This window comes from Lactuca saligna, chromosome 4, assembly GCF_052625555.1.
Source record: "Lactuca saligna cultivar CGN05327 chromosome 4, ASM5262555v1, whole genome shotgun sequence".
Classification (NCBI taxonomy): domain Eukaryota; kingdom Viridiplantae; phylum Streptophyta; class Magnoliopsida; order Asterales; family Asteraceae; genus Lactuca; species Lactuca saligna.
Window position 1 is genome coordinate 268,286,507 of NC_136420.1, and position 20,024 is coordinate 268,306,530.

The 20,024-nt window shown below is 38.4% G+C and overlaps 1 protein-coding gene across 1 annotated transcript; it reads left to right on the plus strand.

Moving 5' to 3' along the window:
• Positions 1-330: 330 nt before the first annotated feature.
• Positions 331-5,176, plus strand: LOC145040633 (uncharacterized). Its single transcript, XM_078988542.1, has 2 exons — positions 331-670; positions 4,497-5,176. Exons 1-2 carry the CDS (start codon positions 331-333, stop codon positions 5,174-5,176), a joined length of 1,020 nt encoding a protein of 339 aa, XP_078844668.1.
• Positions 5,177-20,024: the final 14,848 nt, after the last annotated feature.

Consider the following 20,024-nt stretch of genomic DNA (forward strand, 5'->3'; position numbering starts at 1 on the left):
TCGCATTTTCCCAAGATACATTAAACTGTGTCATCTCACAGGCATCATCCACCTGGTTCTGATTCAAATAAAAGAAATAGTGGTTTGCCACGTATCACCGAGAAATTGCAAGGAGGTGAAAACCGAGAGATAGCAATGGCTCCACGTCTGTTGTCCCACAATTTGATGCACCTAAATTATTTTCCATTCAAGTGCATGATATGCGGAGTGCTTTCATTCCATCATTATGGGGCTTTTAACTTCGTATAAATTCCAAAGAGTAAGGCTGGTAGTTGGTATCACTAAAAATTGTATTTCCCCTCTTCAAAAAGATTACTACCAAACAATCAAATGGGGTTTTCTCGAAAACCATCATCCAGGAAAGTTATCCGATCCATTACTTTGCCATGCAGATCACATCCATGCACCTACAGAATCGAGAAAGTGCTGAATAAAGTCAAAACATGGGAGTCCACATCATCGTTATCGAATCCATCTGCAGAAATCATTTGCAGCGGCGTGTTTCAACTGACGGAGTTGTATGAATGTTTGGATGACCTTGTCAAAACATGTCCTTCCACTACAACATTTCTAACCTATGGGGACGACAAAAATCGTCTCTACAGACCAGAAAGTCGTCGCTATAGATCTCAGCGACGACTTGTCGTCGCCATAGAGTTTGTTGCTGTAGGTTCGTTGCTTTAGGTTGTTATGTCGTTGCCATAGTGTTCGTCGCTGTAGCCCCCCTTATAGCGACGACAGATCGTTCCTATATAGCAACCAATAGACACGATAAATAGTCGCCATAGTGACCCATATTGCCACGACATATTGTTGCCATATCCTGATCTATAGCGACGAAATCTTGTTGTTGTAAGCACACCTATAGCAACGATAAGTCGCCTCTATAGCTGTTCCATAGGTTTTACAAATTTTTTACCTCCTTGTTTATATTTCCAAATTTCTATACAATAAAATTTTCATATAAAATAAAACCAAAAACAGTTAATTTAAATCTAAATCATTCCAAAATATGATACCATCCAAACTTCAAAAATATGCTTGGTTTACCAAAAATGAAGAGCTAAATATGATTTTTTTAGATGTTTTCATACAAACCAACCTAAAACAAACAACCTAATTATCAGGTCCACTAGAACTACTTTCCCATTCTTCATTTTGATCACCTTCTTCCATTTCATCATCTTCATTTTCATATCCTTGACTTTCTTCATCTTCTTCATTGACATCATGACCGTTTGGAACTTGTAGTCGAGAAGGATCAAAAGTAAATTGAAATTGTGGTGGTTGGGCGTTTGGATTTTGAGATAAGAACATTTGATGCGTCTGTTCAGTAAATTGTTGACTCATTTGTTGAGTCAACTCTTGAGCAAATGCATTGAAGTTTTGGGCATTGGTTGATGTACTTGGACCATAATATGGTGCTACATTCTTCACTTTTCTTCCAACACCTCTTGTATGACCACTTCTTTCTCCAAGTGCACGCTTGAGGCATTCTGTCTGATCAACCAATGAATCATCACCATTAACCTCGTCCAACATTTTCCTATACTCTTCCATAATTTTACCCTACAATAAACATTTATTAGTTATTTTTTCTAAAATTTGGCAGCATAACAATTATAAAAAGAAAAAAACCAACCTGTTCAAAGTATATAAATAATAAGAATAACAATTCCAAAATTTGAATAAATCTACTTGTAATATACGCAATCCATTTTAAATAACAATATAAACAATTTACTCTAAATTCCATATGAATAATTTACACAAAATAACATTGTACTAAAAGTATGTAAATACCAATTTTACTTACCCAATCGTGTTGAGCCTGTGGGTGACACCATCCTTTTCCTTCCTTAAAGTGACTTTTTTTCCATCCATCAATGTGGTTTTCCCTTCCGGTTTCTTTTTTCTACAAAAAACCACAAAAACTATTACTAATATTTCATATAAAATGTTGACAAAACCCTTAAATAACACTAAAAAAAAGTCTTACTTCCTTATGTCGCTTTTGGGCATAGGATTCAGCACCATGAGAACTTCCATACACCTGTTTTCCCTTGTTATCTTTATTTTTTACAGAACGGTTTTGATACTTCTCACTCATGAATAACTTTTTAATAACTTTGCTCCATGCTTTTATATTCATTCTAAGTGGGGGGTGTTTCATTGCCGTTTCCACATCATTGTAGCCTCCAACGCTCAGAAAATGCTTTTTCACTTTCGACTTGCGGCGTCTGTAACTTGCTTTGAAATCCGCATCAATTCCTTGCACAATGCCATTCCAATGAGGTGTGTCACGAAAAGAATCTATATCAAAATAATTCTACAAAAGAAAATGAAAGGGTTATCAAACATCTCAAAAATATAAAATTATAATACTAATAAAACCATTAAATTTTATAATTACATGCAAGGTGAGATAGACTTTTCTTTTATAATCTTCAGGGACATCATCCCAACTCGGATAGTGAAAGGGGACATTCTTTTGAACCTCATTCGAAACCAAGCGTATATAAACTTGATAGTTATCTCCAACGACCTTATATAGTCTCCTCGTGATGTCAAACTCCAAGGGAAGTGGCTTCTTCTTGTTAAGTCTATACCGTTCATACAAATTCAAATTTCTTCCAAACCCTCTCTTTGGTTTTGCTACATTTATATACGTAATAAAACAGTTAGTAAGTTAAAAAGTTATTGAATATAAAGACATAAGACATATTTAATTAGAACAAGTTACTTACATGAGTCACAAGCTCTGGGGATCGTATGCGGCTGTCTTGGAGGTTCACCCCCACCGTCTCCACCGTGTCCTCTAGCAACATGTACTGACATTCTGTTGAAATAAATAATAAACATAATTTAAACAAAACATTATAAATAAGAATTTTAATATGTAACAACAATCTATTAAAGATACAAAAACATTATAATACATTTAATCATAATCATCACTGGAATAATATGCATCTATAGACTCATCATCATTATCATTATTGTCATCAACAATTTCATCTTCTGAAGGGTAGCAATCACTGTGTTCTTCATCATCATCAATGAAATTCTCATCCTCCATGATAGGAGCATCACTTGATTCACCAACTTCACCTAAAGTTTGCATAGGCAAATAGCCTAAATCGGCAACCAAGTTACAATGAAAGGATTGATGGTCCACAATAGGGGCATCACATCTCTCAATAACCACACTTGTGTCACCAAAATCACCTATGTCAACATCCAAGTTATAATCAGATGATTGATTGTCATGCAAGACATCTACATCCATACTTGGATGATCCCACAATTTTCTATGGTGAACGTCTTCTACAACCCTCCAACTATTGGCGTTTCGTGAAGGATCTTTAAGATAAAACACTTGTTTTGCTTGTGTGGCTAAAATGTATTGTTGGCCATCATACCATGAATTACCAACATACCATTCACGACTGATGTCGATAGAGATGATACCATTTTCATTAACTAATCGTCCCCTCCCCATTGTGTTGAACCATTTACCACGAAACAGAACAACTGAATAATCACTTAAATAGTTTAATTGTATGATATCCTCCAGTTGACCATAAAATGGTGTACTGTCTTCTCCAAATGAAACAATACCACTATTCTGAGTAGTACGTCGGAGATCACGACTATGTACCACATATCTAACACCATTGACTATGCAACCGGTGTAAGAATATGCATTCAACGGACCATGTGCCAAAGCTTTTAATTCGTTGGTACAGTCTGGGGACAATTTTTTTTGTAGACGATAAACCTGGAGAAAAATATAATATTGACACTTTAAATGATAATATATTTTAGATTTATATGTAATATATGTATATAATGTTTTTACCTTATGACTGAACCATGAGGGAAATTTCGTTTTTACATCTTTTTCGGGATATTTAGATTCAAATTCGCTGTAGGTGGGAGAAATGGTTCATATTAGTTTCTCACAATGCCTAAGTATAAAGTATAAATAAATAATTACTTACGATATGTAGCCTTTAAGTTCATCACAGTTGTTGAGTACAAACCATTGTAATGATTTGCTGGCCTCTTCAGAAAGAGCAATGATTTTCATCTTGGAAATTGGTCGACATTGTGATGAAAACACAGAAAATTGCATCTTTGGAAGGCCGTCATCTGTATTTCTATCGGGACGATTGAACTTTGTTTGTATACCATCAAGATACATGGAACAAAATGTCAATGCTTCATCTGCAATATAACCTTCCGCTATTGAACCTTCGGGTTTGGCTTTGTTTCTGACATAAGATTTCAGCTTTTTCATGTATCTTTCAAAAGGATACATCCATCTCATAGATACAGGCCCTCCAAGAATAGCTTCTTCTGGTAAATGTAGGATTAGATGAACCATTATGTCGAAAAATGCTGGTGGATATATCAACTCCAGATTGCATAATATCTTTATCACTTCACTATGTGCTTTATACATGTCTTCCACATCTAACGATCGTGCAAAGTTATCCGATCCATTACTTTGCCATGCAGATCACATCCATGCACCTACAGAATCGACAAAGTGCTGAATAAAGTCAAAACATGGGAGTCCACATCATCGTTATCGAATCCATCTGCAGAAATCATTTGCAGCGGTGTGTTTCAACAGACGGAGTTGTATGAATGTTTGGATGAACTTGTCAAAACATGTCCTTCCAAAACTTCGTTAGATTCCAGCAATCAGAACATGAGATGGACGGATGAGTTACTTGATGTATCTGTTATTTTCTTGGATCTTTTCAGCAATATATCTGATCTCATGTTGCAGACAAAAGACCATGTGAGGGATGTTGGGTGTGATATAAGGAGAAATGGTGGTCCCAGCATCGACAGCATCATCGACAATAACACTGCCTTCAGAAAGAAACCGAGAAGAGACATTAGAACGTCTGTAGCTAGTCTGAATCAATTGGATGACATAATTGGCCACTCTCCCTTGGTAGATTTTGAAAACAACCATCTCATATCGGTGATCCGTGTGTTCAGAGAAGTTTATGCATTCACCAATGTTATTGTGCGATTGTTGTTGAAATTCTTGGCTATTCCACTTTCAAAGACAGGATCGAGAAGCACATGGACATTTGTCTCAAGATATATATCCAAAGGTAAAGTGGTACCAGAAGAAAAAGCTGTGCGCTATTGAGATACAGGACAAGTAACTTTAAATTCATATACTAAACTTTCCTCTTGAAGTGTATGGTTCTAAGAAATACCTTGAACATTGAACATAGTAAATTTTCTTGGCCCTCTCAAAGACCATCCAAACAAAACTTAGAAAATCAACATCTTGGTGAATGTTAGACTTTAAATTCATATACTAAACTTTCCTCTTGAAGTGTATGGTTCTGACCGGGCCCGGTACATAGGTCAACACAAAATCATCGAGGTGCTCAGATATCGCTTCTAATCCTAGAAGGAACAGATAAACTTCGACTTATATGCTTGTTCTACTACTTGTTAAATCACACACAAAAGTACGTTTTATAACATCGAGTTACCAATGCATTCTCGTACGATCAATGCATAACCAAATCATAGGCAACAAGTGATATCTCTAGGTTTGAAGACTTATATGATATTACCGTCTCACGATCACTCGAGATAAATTCCATTAAGTGATACCAGTGAGAGTGGGTTGAGTCCAATCCTCAGAACTTATGAGCAGTCATGCGTGTTGTAGCCACGTCCAACAACTTAGACCTCTGCAACCATCTCATGACAGTCTTGATTGATACCTACTTCCAACATATGACCAACTGTGGAGATTCGAATAATATGATATACCAACCATAATTATTCTGGAAGTCAAAAGATGCAAAAGAAATATAGTAAACGATTGACAAGAGATAGTAACACTTTATTCATAAATAAACACAACTTTTATTCATCATCAAATGTCAATTACACTTTACAAAATTCAAAATTATCTAACTACTAAAACTAATATCATCCTTCAGCCCTATGTTACGAGCATGCTGGTGATTCTTAACCCGACTCAGTCCCTTCGTGAGGGGATCTGCTGGGTTCTCATCCGATGATACCTACTTTGCTACGAGGAGTCCTTCTTCTATTCGATGTCTGATGAATGGTATTTTCTGTCAATGTGTCTGGATCTCCCATGATCTCTTGGTTCCTTAGCTAAGGGAACTCCACTTTCACTATCACATAAAATTTCCATTGGCTCCTTTATAGTTGGTACAACTCCAAGGTCTCCAATGAAGTTCTTCAGCCATATAGCCTCCTTTCCTGCCTCGCTTGTTGCTATATACTCTGATTCGCAAGTTTAATCAGCTACTGTCTCCTGCTTGGAACTCTTCCAAGTAACCGCTCCTTCGTTTAAGATAAAGACCCAGCCTGAATGAGAGAGGAAATTATCCTTATCAGTCTGGAAGCTAGCATCACTATACCCTAAAACTCTCAAGTCATCACTCCCACCGAGGGTAAGGACCCAGTCCTTAGTCCTTCGTAGGTACTTGAGGATATTCTTTACCACACTCCAGTGAGCCTTGCTAGGTTTCCCGTGATATCTGCTAACAATGCTCAAGGAAAAGGCCACATCAAGACGAGTACAAGTCATAGCATACATGATCGAGCCCACTGCCGAAGCATAAGGTACTGGAGTCATTTCTGCTATCTCAGCCTCAGTACTCGGGCTCCGAGTATTGCTCAGTCTGGTGTTACACTGGATGGGTAACTCTCCTTTCTTAGAGTCCTGCATGCTGAACTTCTTCAGCACCTTTTCCAAGTAAGTACTCTAACTAAGTCCAATTAGTCTTTTACTCCGGTCTCTCAGAATCCTTATCCCCAGAATATAGGCAGCTTCTCCTAGGTCTTTCATACAGAAACACTTCCCACGCCAGGACTTCACTTCCTATAGGGTTGGGATGTCATTTCCTATAAGTAGTATGTCATCCACATACAGTACCAAAAAGCTGACTATACTCCCACTAGCCTTGACATAGACACAAGATTCATCTTCACTCCTTGAAAAGCCAAATTCCTTGACTTTCTCATCAAAACAAAGATTGCATCTGCGAGGTTGCTGTTTCAATCCATAAATGGATTTCTCGAGCTTACACACTCTATTAGGGTATTCTGGACTGACAAAACCCTCTGGTTGACTCATATAAACATCTTCAGCCAAACTTCCATTAAGGAAGGCAGTTTTGACATCCATTTGCCATATTTCATAATCATGAAATGCAACAATGGCTAACAATACTCTAATGGACTCAATCTTTGCAACTGGTGAAAAGGTCTCATCATAATCAACTCCTGGAGTTTGTGAAAAGCCTTTTGCAACCAGTGGTTCCTTATATGTGTGTACATTACCATACATGTCGGTCTTCTTCTTGAAGATCCATTTGTACCCAACTGTCTTACGACCTGGTACATTGTCAACAAAGTTCCAAACTTGATTGTCGTACATGGACTGTATCTCGCTGTCCGTTGCCTCTTTCTATTTGGTTGACTCGGGGCCTGCCATGGATTTCGAGTAACTGTTAGGTTCATCCAAACTTAGCAATGTCTCATCACTGATAAATGTCTCACCTTCCACAGTAATATGGAAACCATAATAATGCTCAGGTGTATTCCTAACCCTTATGGAACGCCTCAGAGGTTTATACTTGTCAATTGGCTCAATAGGAGTTTCCTCCTCAGGTTGAGTGCTAGGGTTTGAAGTTCCTTCCTCACTTGACTCTTGAATTTCTTCAAGGTCAATTTGCCTCCCACTATTTCCTTGGCTTATAAACTCTATCTCTCTCTCTCTCTCTCCCTTTCTCTCTCCCTCTCTCTCTCTCTCTCAAGACACCCCTCCTTGATACAAACACCACATTGTCACTAGGTTTGTAGAAGAGGTAACTAAATGATTTCTGTGGGTATCCGATGAAAATACACCTCTCACTTCCAGGTTCAAGCTTATCATGAGTCTCGCATCTCATGAAAGCCTCACAACCCCAAATCTTGATGTGATCTATTTTGGGAACTTTACCAGTCCACATCTCATGAGGAGTTTTGGCAACTTTCTTTGTAGGGACCAGATTAAGGATATGGGTGGCAGTCTCTAAGGCATACCCCCAAAATGAGATTAGAAGCGAAGCTCGACTCATCATGGAATGAACCATATCCAACAAGGTTCGATTGTGCCTCGCAGCCACACCATTCAGCTGCGGTGTCCTAGGAGGTGTCAATTGTGAGATAATCCCACATTCCTTAAGATAGTCGAGGAACTATATGCTAAGATACTCACCACCACGATCGGATCGAAGCATCTTAATGTTCCTGCGCAATTGATTCTCGACTTCCTGTTTAAACTCTTTAAACCTCTCGAAAGTCTCTGACTTATGCTTGATTAAGTAGACATATCCATGTCTACTATAATCATCAGTAAAAATCAAATAATAGCGATTAGCATCCCTTGTGGAAGATTTGAAGGGTCCACACACATCCGTGTGTATGAGATCCAACAAACCTTCACCGCTTTCACAAGAACCAATGAAGGGTGACTTTGTCATTTTTCCAAGTAAGCATGATTCACAACTATCATCTGAATTTACGTCAAATGACTCCAAGACTCCATCCTTTTGGAGTTGGCCTATTCATTTCTTGCTCACATGTACAAGACGACAATACCATAATGATCTTTTATCCAAGTTATTATTACTCTAAGAATCAATACACAACACATTATTTCCTAGATTATCTACAACAGATACAGCTTCATACACACCATCACAAGGTAATGCTTTAAAACAAAGAACATTATTAAAGAAAGCATTTATTCCACCATTTGCATTATCAAAAGAAAAGGTAAACCCTTGTTTATACAAAGCATGAAAGGAAATAATATTTCTATCCATTTATGGCGAATAACAACATTTATTCAAATATAAAGTAAACCCACTACTTAGCAACAAAGAATAAACTCCAAACCTGGTGACAGGTGAAGCTTTCCTATTCCCCATGATCAATTTTATCTTTCCATTCTCCACATTATCACTTCTTCTTAGTCCATGCAAATCAGAACATTTATGAATACCACAACCGGTATCAAGGACCCAAGAGTTAAAATAGGGTGAGTTACTAGAAAGAATAGTGTAAATACCTGCATGGCTGGGTTTCACTTTCCCATCCTTCACATCTTGCTGGTACTTTGGGTAGTTCTGCTTCCAATGAGACTTCTCATGGCAATAGAAGCGTTCAGCCTCTTTTGGGTTAGAAGAAGGAGTGACAAAACCTTTCTTGGTTCCACTTGAAGAGGAGCCATCAAGGGTCTTACCCTTGGTACCCTTTGAAGAGTTCTTCTTCTTCTTCCCTCTGCCTTTCCCGATTGCCAAGACAGGGGCGGAGTTTGGAGTTAGAGTAGGAGTGTTAACAACCGAATTACCCTTTAAACCACTTTCGACGGTCTTCAAGATTCCTTGAAGTTTGTTGAGTGTGACTTCTTCCTTATTCATGTGTTATGTCATGCGGAATTGATCATAACACGAGGGTAAGGATTGCAAAATGATATCTATTGCAAGCTCCTCTGGAAAGTTCACATTAAGCTTCAGAAAATGCTCCACATACCTTTGCATTTTTTGCATGTGGCCCGTGATGGGTTCACCATCCTTCATACGGGTTGGTATCATGGAGTAGATGATGTCATACCTCTCTTGACGAGCACTTTGATCGTATATTTCCATCAAATCTTGGTGCATTTCAAAAGGGTAGTAGTCCTCATAGGACTTTTGGAGCTCCGTTGTCATCGTGGCCATCATGATACAAGCCACTTTCGTGGCATCTCTCTCATGAGTCCGGAATTCAGTGATCTCCTCAGGAGTAGCAGTTGACTCATCAATATCCTTTAACTCCTTATCGAGGACATATTCCTTGTCCTCATAGCGTGTGACCATCCTGATGTTCCGGATCCAATCCATAAAGTTGGAACCATCAAAGATGACCCTCCCATATAGCTTCATGAGGGAAAAGGAGCCCGTAGGATTTGAGCCAGAAGCAGTGTTGTTGGAAGACATCTGAAAAGAAGAGATCAAGTTTAGTTTAGATATAAAGATACTCTTAATAAAACACCCAAATGTAATATTAAGGCTAGGATCCAATCACAATATATCATAACTTAGAAGAGGTATGTTGTAATTTAAGCTATGACATATTTGAAAGGTTGGTGAATCACGATTCACCAATTTCCACAAAAAACGAAATATAAATTATTAGGTTTTAATTGGTTTTAGAAATTCCTAGATTCTTTTGAGATTCAATGAACTTTTCAAAGGCATGTTTCAATCTCGAGTGTGCCCTCCAAGTTTTGTGACTAGGATACCGAGGATCACAAAACGAGGTGTGAAGTAACCATGCAAATTACTTGGTACCCTTTCAGTTCATCACTCAATCGATGTGTCGGTTAACCACACATGCTCCACCGATACAATGATAACCCTTAAGTCACCCTTTACCTACCTTGTTAAAACTAAGTTAGTGTGCCGATTAACCACACACGTTCCAACAACGACTTAAACAAAGTGTAAAGTGTAATTTCAGGGATTAGCACCTTATTCACATTTTTCCTAAAGTAACTAAGATTGGGAATTTAATAAAACATTTAGTTACTTTATAATATTTATCATACTTTTAATGAGAATTTATAAGTCCTTGTTCTACCCATTCGACTAATGACCCTCCACCGATCAAGGAAGCGGTGGGTGAGAGTGGACACCCATTAAGCTGCCATTTTATAGGCAACAACCTTATACCCCCCCCCCCCCCTTATAGACCGGCTTTGTGAATGAGGCCTACTAGCAGTAAGACGACTTGCTCTTATACATACATACATACTGTCACAACTAGCATTTTTACTAGGAAATTCTACTCTCATGCAATCATTCACCTAGTGTAAGAACTTATACTCTAAGTAAATACTATACTCTATTCTCATTCAAATACATCTCATATGTTCAAATAAGGGTTGGAAAGCCTAGATATCCTTATGGACTAGGATCCTCTTGTTGGGCCTTTTGGGCCAATAAACCTTCAACTTGACTATCTTTGGTCTAGAAAACCTAATTGGGCTCTAGTTAGACCCATACGTGTAAAACTTTAGCATATTGGGCCATGAGGGACTAGGATGATCCTTCTTATTTCTAATGGGCTGAAATTTTTTATTGGTCTTCACAAACTCGAGCATAACCAAGATTGGGCCCAAATTAATGCATTTCCTCCTTTCTAATCCAACTCTCGGTCCATCTATTAAAAAAAACGAATTTACGAAAGGGTGCTTAAGAGATGACACCTCCTTAATATCTAGAGGTTAACCAAGCACAAATCTCATACATCTAGGACTCTAAACCTTCATGTAATAACCTTATTTAAAATCATTCTCCTTCTCCTACATAATATCGGCCAAGGTGCTCCTCCATTTCCACCTTCAAATCACAAGATTTCTCTCAATAACTACAAACAAAATCCATCCATTCTCCCTAAAATTTTCGTGTGTGCTTATGAGAGTCCAAGGATAATCCATCAAAGATCCATTCATTTTGGTAAGTTATCATCATTCTAAACTGATTTGGTTTCATTTCATGTTAAAATCCACACTCTTCAACATTTATTTCGTGATTCATGTTCCTTAGAACACCCTAAATTCGAAAAACCTCTTCAAGGGAGCTTGTAAGGCCGAAAACCCCCTCTAATCTTCATCAAGAACCAAAATCTTCAAATCAAGGTGAGTTCATCCCCCCTTGTTTTCTGTTTTTACTTGTTTTTGGGGGGAGAATACAAGTATTATGTGTAGATCTATGTATATATGCATGATTATGTGTGTTTTCTTTAAACATTTGGTGATTATGTGTTGATTCCTTCACTAATCTAAAAATATGTTAAGAAACTTGAAGTGTATCACTAGGATCTTCATATGAATCATGAGAAAAGTATGTTTTATCACATATAATACATGTAAACTTGAAGATTTGGGATTTTTATACTTGATATAGCAAAAATGAGTGTTGTGTTCAAAGATCTATAAACTAAACTCATAAAAAAATAGCCGTTGACATAAAAGTTTTGGTCCAATCTCGGATTGTTTTTACCCTCTTAATGGAAGTATTTTTCAAAACTGTTTTACATCGTTAAATTTCAGATTTATACCTTTAAAATGACTACTCTCACATTTTCATACGATTTTTCTACAATTTTTGGCGAATTTTACAAAACTGCCTATCAAATTTGAAATACTTTCGGACCAACCAGTGAAGGTGAGCAATTTTACACTAGTTTGAGGCCATAAAAAAAATTTAATAAAAATTGTGAACAAATTAGACAAAATTTCCAAACTTCCAGAGTTTACGGATTGAAATTTCGACTTACGATGCATGTTCTACAAATTTTCCAAAAACTAGGTTGGAAAAGCCCAAAACCAGAAAAATGTGCATTTTCACAAAAATCAAGCCAAGATGATATTTTTGACAAAAATGAGTTTATAAATGTTATTTTTACCACAAACTAGTCATCAACACAAGTTTTGAACAAAAATGGAGACTAAAGTGTTATTCTTACAAAATTGGGCTTTAATCGCAAATTTTTGGCTTATTGGGCCAAGAGCATCATTTTTACAAAAAGTGGGCTTTAGATATCAATTATGTAAATAATCAAGCTAAATAAACAAAACAATAACAAACGGGTTAAAAATGATATTCATATCCTTATTGGTCCTAGAAATAATATACATGTTTAGTGGACCTTAGCGTCCTTTTACATGTATATTGGGCTTAGGATAGACATTTACATTCCTTTTGAGCCTGGAAATAATATACATGTTTAGTGGGCCTTAGTGTCCTTTTACTTGTATATTGGGCTTAGGATAGACATTCACATTCCTTTTGAGCCTGGAAATAATAGCCACGTATAGTGGGCCTTAGTGGTCCACTTACATGTTTATTGGGCCTAGGAAGGGGTTTTATATGCATTCTTCTTTTTATGATATTTTAGTAAATATTTGAGCCAAAACAAATGATAAACCAACAAATGGATTTAATTTGATCATTTTCTAGGTTGTTGGGCCTTAGTGGCCCATTTTTATGTGTGAGAGGTCCTGTATATGTTTATTGGGCCTCATTGATCCATTAACATGTGCGACGGACCTTGGATACTATTTGTGTGCCATTTTAGCCTGTAAATACTTTACATGTGAAATGGGCCTTAGTTGTCCTTTCATATATATATATATATATATATATATATATATATATATATATATATATATATATATATATATATATATATATATATATATTTCGGGCCCATATTATATAATCTCATTCTAATTGGGTCTTGAAATGATTTACATGTTTAGTGATGCCTTAGTGGTTCACTTACATGGATCATTGGGCCTAGAAGGAGTTTATACCTTTTTCTTCGCGTAAATTCGATTAAGGATCTAGCGAGTTTTTGTCGGTTGGCACCTATTAAGTTTACGATCATAGCCTGTAGTTATAACCAGAATCTCTTCGAGGGAGAACGAAGATTTGTGTATAGATCTATATGGGGTTGACACCCCACACCTCAGCTGTTCGCTACAGTTAGACTAACTCAGTCTAGGGTGACAAAAACCTTATAATCAAAATCAAAACCGGCATCCAACGATGCCAAGACAGGTGAAATTGTCATTATTTAGTATGGTTAAGACAGCTCGCTTAGAGGAATTAACGTTATGAAGTTTACGGAAGACCTTTTTTTTTACAGGCAACATCGGGTTGTCTGGGAACATTCTCTTTACATGCTCTTACATTCTCTGTACATTTTATTTACCCTTTTAGTCAAATAACAATAACATACATGCATTAATACAAGATCTAACACAAACACACTAGACAGTTTTAAGAAAATATCGGATTTTCTGGTGGTTTTCAAAGTTATACAAATCATTTTCACAAACATGCTTATGAACTCACCAACATTTTTATGTTGACCATTTTCAAAATAACTTGTATTCTCAGGAAACCGTTGAAGCAGGATGAACAAAACAAACTAATGGATATTGTGTTATATTTTGTTTAATCATACTGTTACTATTTTGGCATGTAATATTCAAATACAATACTCGATGTAAACAATGAATATTGTTATATTACATGTGTGATGATGATTATGTTATGTTTCAATTATATTCATTGTAATGATATTTCAAGATGAAGTCACGCACAAGCCCCCGAACGTTTCCGTCGTCTGGTTCGGGGGTGTGACATATATATATATATATATATATATATATATATATATATATATATATATATATATATATATATATTATTAGCTTATAATATTATAAAGTATAAGGGTTGAATTTTAATTTTTAAAATTCTAGGGATTGGAACTAAAGTTTATTAAGTGACTTTACATGTTCCAAAACTTTAGGGCAAGTTTTATAACTTTACAAAACCTTTCAAATTCATAACTTATGAGTTATTAAAATGAAAACTTTTCATCTTTTAACTTATGTCTTCTTTTAATGGCTTTTAAAACAAAGAGATTTTTGGTTATCCATAACTTGAGGACAAGTTATGGACTACATTAAAACACATAAAGATCATGGATAAAACAATTCAACAAGTAATTCCTATGATCTATCAATTACTCATAAGAACATGAATATCCATATCAGAGTTTCAAGAACATATGAACACATAAGATCATGAAAAATTGATATTTAGCCATTGTAAATGGATTAGAACAACCATTATACCATCTAAAACAAGTTTTATAACACCAAAACAGTTTAGGGTAATGTTTCCAATCCATTTCCAGTAGCAATAATCGAAAAACTGCAATCTGCATGACCAAATCGTCGAGTGCGCGAACTGACTCCCCCGAGTTGGTTGCATTTTCGCTTGGACTCGTCGAGTCCCCCCATTGACTCATCGAGTCGTCGTCGCAGACAGCTCAAAAATCAATTTTTCCACTATTTTGCATCAAGTATTTAACAAACAAACCTGGCTCTGATACCATTGATGAGTTTTGAGCATTCTAACACTCCTACGTTTACATGCAGCCCTAGAAAACCTTGGATCTATGTTTGTCTAAAATACATGCAAAATATTATTTCCAAGGTTTATAATCCTATCTAGCATACATGGTGAACTTTCAAACTAAAAGATGGATAGAATTACATACCTTGTAGTTGATTTGATTCCTTGAAAACCTTGAGAGCCTAGCACCCCAAGTGTGATGTCTCAAATGCTTCACACAACACCAAATGCTTTGGAATGACTTTCAGAGAATGTATAACACTCTAAAAACAGATTGCGCTCACTTGTACTTAGTGTAGCAGATTTTGGTAGATAACATGTTCCTTATATAGTGTGTCACATCTAGGGTTACACCATGTAAACCCTAATGTGACATGACTCTTAATTTCCATGACACATGCATTTGCAACTCCTATGGAGCATCCATGGAGCATCCTATGGGTTTAACCCAACTTGATAATCCATGGAGCCTTTTAGCCCACTATAAAAGTTATGGATGATTTACATAATTAACCTATATATTTAATTAGTTATCTTTTGATCACTTAATTATTTCCATATAATTTTTTGATTGATACTAATTAAATAATACTATTAATATATTAGAACTTATAATAGATTAATAAACCACAAGTGTTATTTCTCTATTTTGGTCTATCTAACTACATGATGCCATGCAACCCAAATGGACCATGCTGGGTCGGGTAAAGTACATATCAAATATAGTTATAGACTTAGACACCTTATCCAACAGGAATAACAGGCAAAGCTACTGCTTTTACGTCCATGCATGATCCTTTTTGCTCAAAAGGCCATAACAACCTCTTATACTTCGCATGGGGAGTTCTAAGGGCATAAAGCTTCCACCTTTTTCCTTAACTGCCCACAATACTCTCAGATCTGAAAGGATCTTACTTAGGGACGTCCAAATCCCACACACACTCATTTATGCACCAAAATCTTCATAAAAGCGACTATGAAGGGATCTAATAAATTAAAAGCCAAGATGATGACTTGATTACCAAGAAATGCAGCCACTGGAGTGTATCTTCTGGATCTACTTCCTCCTTCTACAACCTCCAACTTCCTTATTCTCCTTCTTCCTCTTCAAGAGCATAAAATCACACAAAGGTGGCTCAAACACTCACAAGGTGAACTAGGGTTTCGTAGGTGAGGGTTTAGGGTCTGGGGGATGAAGATGACGCTGAGGGAATGAGAATATGATGCTTAAATAGGGCACCAAGTCCCAAAATTAGGGTTTCCCAACCCAGGCCAGACTTGCCGAGTCAGTCCCTTGACTCACTTAGTCGGCCACATAATCCACGACACGGAACTCGCTCTCACTCATTCAGTTCCTCCATGGACTCGATAAGTAGACCTCTTGACTTGGGGTTTTCTTTCCTTTCTTGACCTTCTGAATTTAGGGTGTTACAACTCTCCCCCACTTAAACTATACATCGTTCTTCAAGTCCGCTACGGCTCAAAACCCTGCAACTTATCATGACATTCCTAATCGTCGCATACCTTGCCTGCTTGGAACAACCCTTGAGAATATCATCCCAAGACGATCTGATCACTACAACCTTCGAGTACAACACTCTTACTCAACCGGTAACCCTACTGGTACTTCCTGAGCACTTACACTTGACATACAAGGGGTTCACCATTTTTCCCTGCGCTGTCACTAGCCTTCCCAAGGAGACTTGCCATAAGTAACAAACCTTTCAAAACTCCACCAAGGACAAATTCTCTGCGAAAACTGTAATCCTGGCCACTCCGAGTGTCGGCCATCTTCTGATCACCTAGCTTTCCTACGCATGACTTTTCTTATTACCACCGCTGACTGGAATCCTATTGGATTTCATCTGTCTCTAAATGAAGCCGAGACCACCCTGGTCCTAACTAATCTGCCAATATTCGGGATACCAGACTCTCACCAGTTACTGAACGCAAGAACAATCTCCTAGTTGCTCTTGGCGACTTCCGAAGAAAACTTTAGCTACCTGAACCGCTATATCTACTTGGCCTCTCTGGCTCTAGAAGGTCTGGAATCATTGATCCCCTACCTTGACCCCAAGGTCTCTACCAGGTCCCACCTGCTGCTATAAGTACATGGGCCTTGCCCATGGGTCTCACCCAATCTATGCTTCAGAGCCGCCTCCACCATAGGTCTTACCTATCTAGGGCTATGCAGGCCCACTCCTCTTCTAAACTCAGCTTGCTATCCTTCTCCTATTCTTACCGTGCTAACTAGGAGATACGGGCCCCCACCCACACTCCGCTAACTAACTGCTAGTGAATGGTATGGCTTACCCGCAGTCTTACAACACTTCCCTTACCGACTCACTGCTGGGGAATGTTGCGGCTATCCCACAGTCTTATATCCTGACTAATCTCTCACCTTACCGAAAGCTCTCCGACCTGCTTTCCCGAACCAGTCATCAACTAATAGTGAATACACGAACTCAAGGTTGGAAATTTTCCCGAACTCCTAACTTGCATGCTCCTCAATCCAAGCAGCCACTTGAGCTGCTTTCTTCCTCACCAAGATTGTGAACCAACCCCAGTCTTGCACTTACTTGTATCATTAGCCACACAGGTGGCTCTCCCCCTATTTCGACTTGACTAACAACTCAAAACTCACAACTTAGAAGAATTCCCAATTCTCCCTACCATTTTCTGGCCACTCTGTGGTCAACACACAATTATCATAACGGGTGATCTAACCGATCTATTCCCAAACGATACCTTCCCCAAAACTAGCGAGACACTACTGAGTCGTACACATTCATGCTATAGTTACTGCATCCTCAGAAACCTGCTCTAAAAAGAGAATGACCCCTAACTATCATTCTAAAATCCTATGTGTGCAGATGGCATATAACTCAATCACAAGCAGGCCACAAAATTCCGAAATACCTTTACTAATACCGATTCAGAACCATAACAATAAAATCACAACATAAGCAGACAGAGAAAAAGAAAGATATGCACCTGACACATTAGGGGCTGCTCACACCTCTTCCGAAACCAACTAGTATGCCCTGCTCTTTACCGCATGCACCTCTGCCTGGCCCCGATGGCCATCGGTGATGCTCAAAGTCGCAGTGATAGGTGCCATCACCTGTCCTATTGAAAGCAAACTCGAGCACTGGGCCTTCTTGTGGACCCTTTGAATGTAGTGGAAACATATCAGGTCTGAACCCTGGGTGGTGGTAGCAGTACAATCCCTGCTAAAACGACCAATCCAGCCGCAATTGAAGCAACCAGAATCACCACCGCTGCCACTCCTACAGGAACCCTCTTGCATACTGCCGCATTTGCCACAGCGATCCTGGGCCTAAGGACCTCTCAATCTGGAATTTGATGCCTTGGACATATTGCCCGATCCCATAGATATCTGAACCTCTGCTAGCTTCCTCTTATTTTCTGTCTCAAGATCAATCTCCCTTTCTCTGGCCAGAGCGATCATACCTTCTAGCGTCTTGCAGCCGGAGCGACTCACGAACTGACTGATATCACTCCTCAACATCGCGTGGTACCGAGCATTCTTCATTTCCTTGTTCGCCACGTACTGTGGCACCAGAAGGGCTCTCTCCCTGAACTTGGCAGTGGTCTCCTCCACTGCCTTTGTAGTCTGCTGCAGATCCTTGAACTCCCGGGCTAACTGCTGCACCTCAATCACCGGTGCAAACTCAGCCTTGAACCTGCCTGAGAAATCGTTCCATGTCATCGCGTCCAATGCAGCATCATCCCTGATAGCATGACCAACCTCCTCCCACCAATCCCACACTCTGTCCTTCAGGAGATAGTGGCAAGTTAAACCTTGTCCCCCTCGGGACACCGGCTAGAATAAAAAGCATTGGCAACATCGGCCAACCTTCAGCTGCTAGCAATGGGGTCCCTAGCCCCATGGTAATATGGAACTCCATAAGCTCTGGACTCTCGAAATTTCAATGTACTCACTCCCATCATGGCCATCATCTCTGTGCGGAAAGCTCCCAACCTCTCATCCAAAATCTCCAGTATGCCCTCCTTGACCATGCCAAAGATCACTAGAGTCCGGTGAAGAATACTATGAGTAATCTCAACTGATGCAAACTCCCTCATACGCTCATCGAGCTGTTCGTTTCTGAACCCGAGCTTGATCCCTCTTTGGTTCCTGAACTGCCTATTGGTCTCTACCTCAACATCACCATGCTAAAAACATATCATAACAACCATCAAAATACACATCACTTCTGAGGGATCACACACACACACACACACTAAAAGATTCCTGATTTTATCTCGGCCCTTCTTGAATCGAGTATGGATCCTCTACTTTAAGTAGTACAGGTCCATACTACCATCCACATATATCCGTACTTTCCTCGAGAATAGCCTTGACTCCACCAAGTCCCTTACTACTTGTACTGCTCCTAGCACTACTCTCATCCTAGGATTTCCCTAGGGTAACTTCCAACCCACACCCAATCCTCAACTACTGAAGATGTCTTCATGATGCCAATTAGCTACTACTTGGATACCATCACATGTGACGAGGCTTGGATAATACTTCGAGTAAAGGACTCGTCCCTACAACGGTTAGACTCAAACGAGAGCTGAGCAATAGGGCCAAATCCAACACTCTGAGATTATTTAACCCTGATCACATGTGACTTGACGTATTCACCTAATGGCTAACTCCCATCACTCAGAGTCCCAAAAAGAACAAATCAAGTAGCAGTCAGATAGAAAGGTAAGTCTAACCATAACATAAGCAATAAATCACATTCACATATCAAGAATCTGCACTAGCATGCGACATAAGCTCATATAATCAGGCATAACCTAATGAGGCTATCCTACCACTATCTAACCTGTACTAGCATGAAGCTCAAATAACACATATAACAGGCATTTAAGGCATCCTTCCTAGATCATTAGCCCTAAACTAGCATGATGATCTCATAATCATATCATAGCATAAAC

What these genes read in the sequence shown, in the direction of transcription:
- LOC145040633 (XM_078988542.1), top strand. Translation starts at nt 331, where the DNA reads ATGGGGTTTTCTCGAAAACCATCATCCAGGAAAGTTATCCGATCCATT. An exon ending in CATAGAGTTTGTTGCTGTAG is followed by an intron (nt 671 to 4,496) that starts GTTCGTTGCTTT and finishes GATCGTGCAAAG; the next exon opens with TTATCCGATCCATTACTTTG.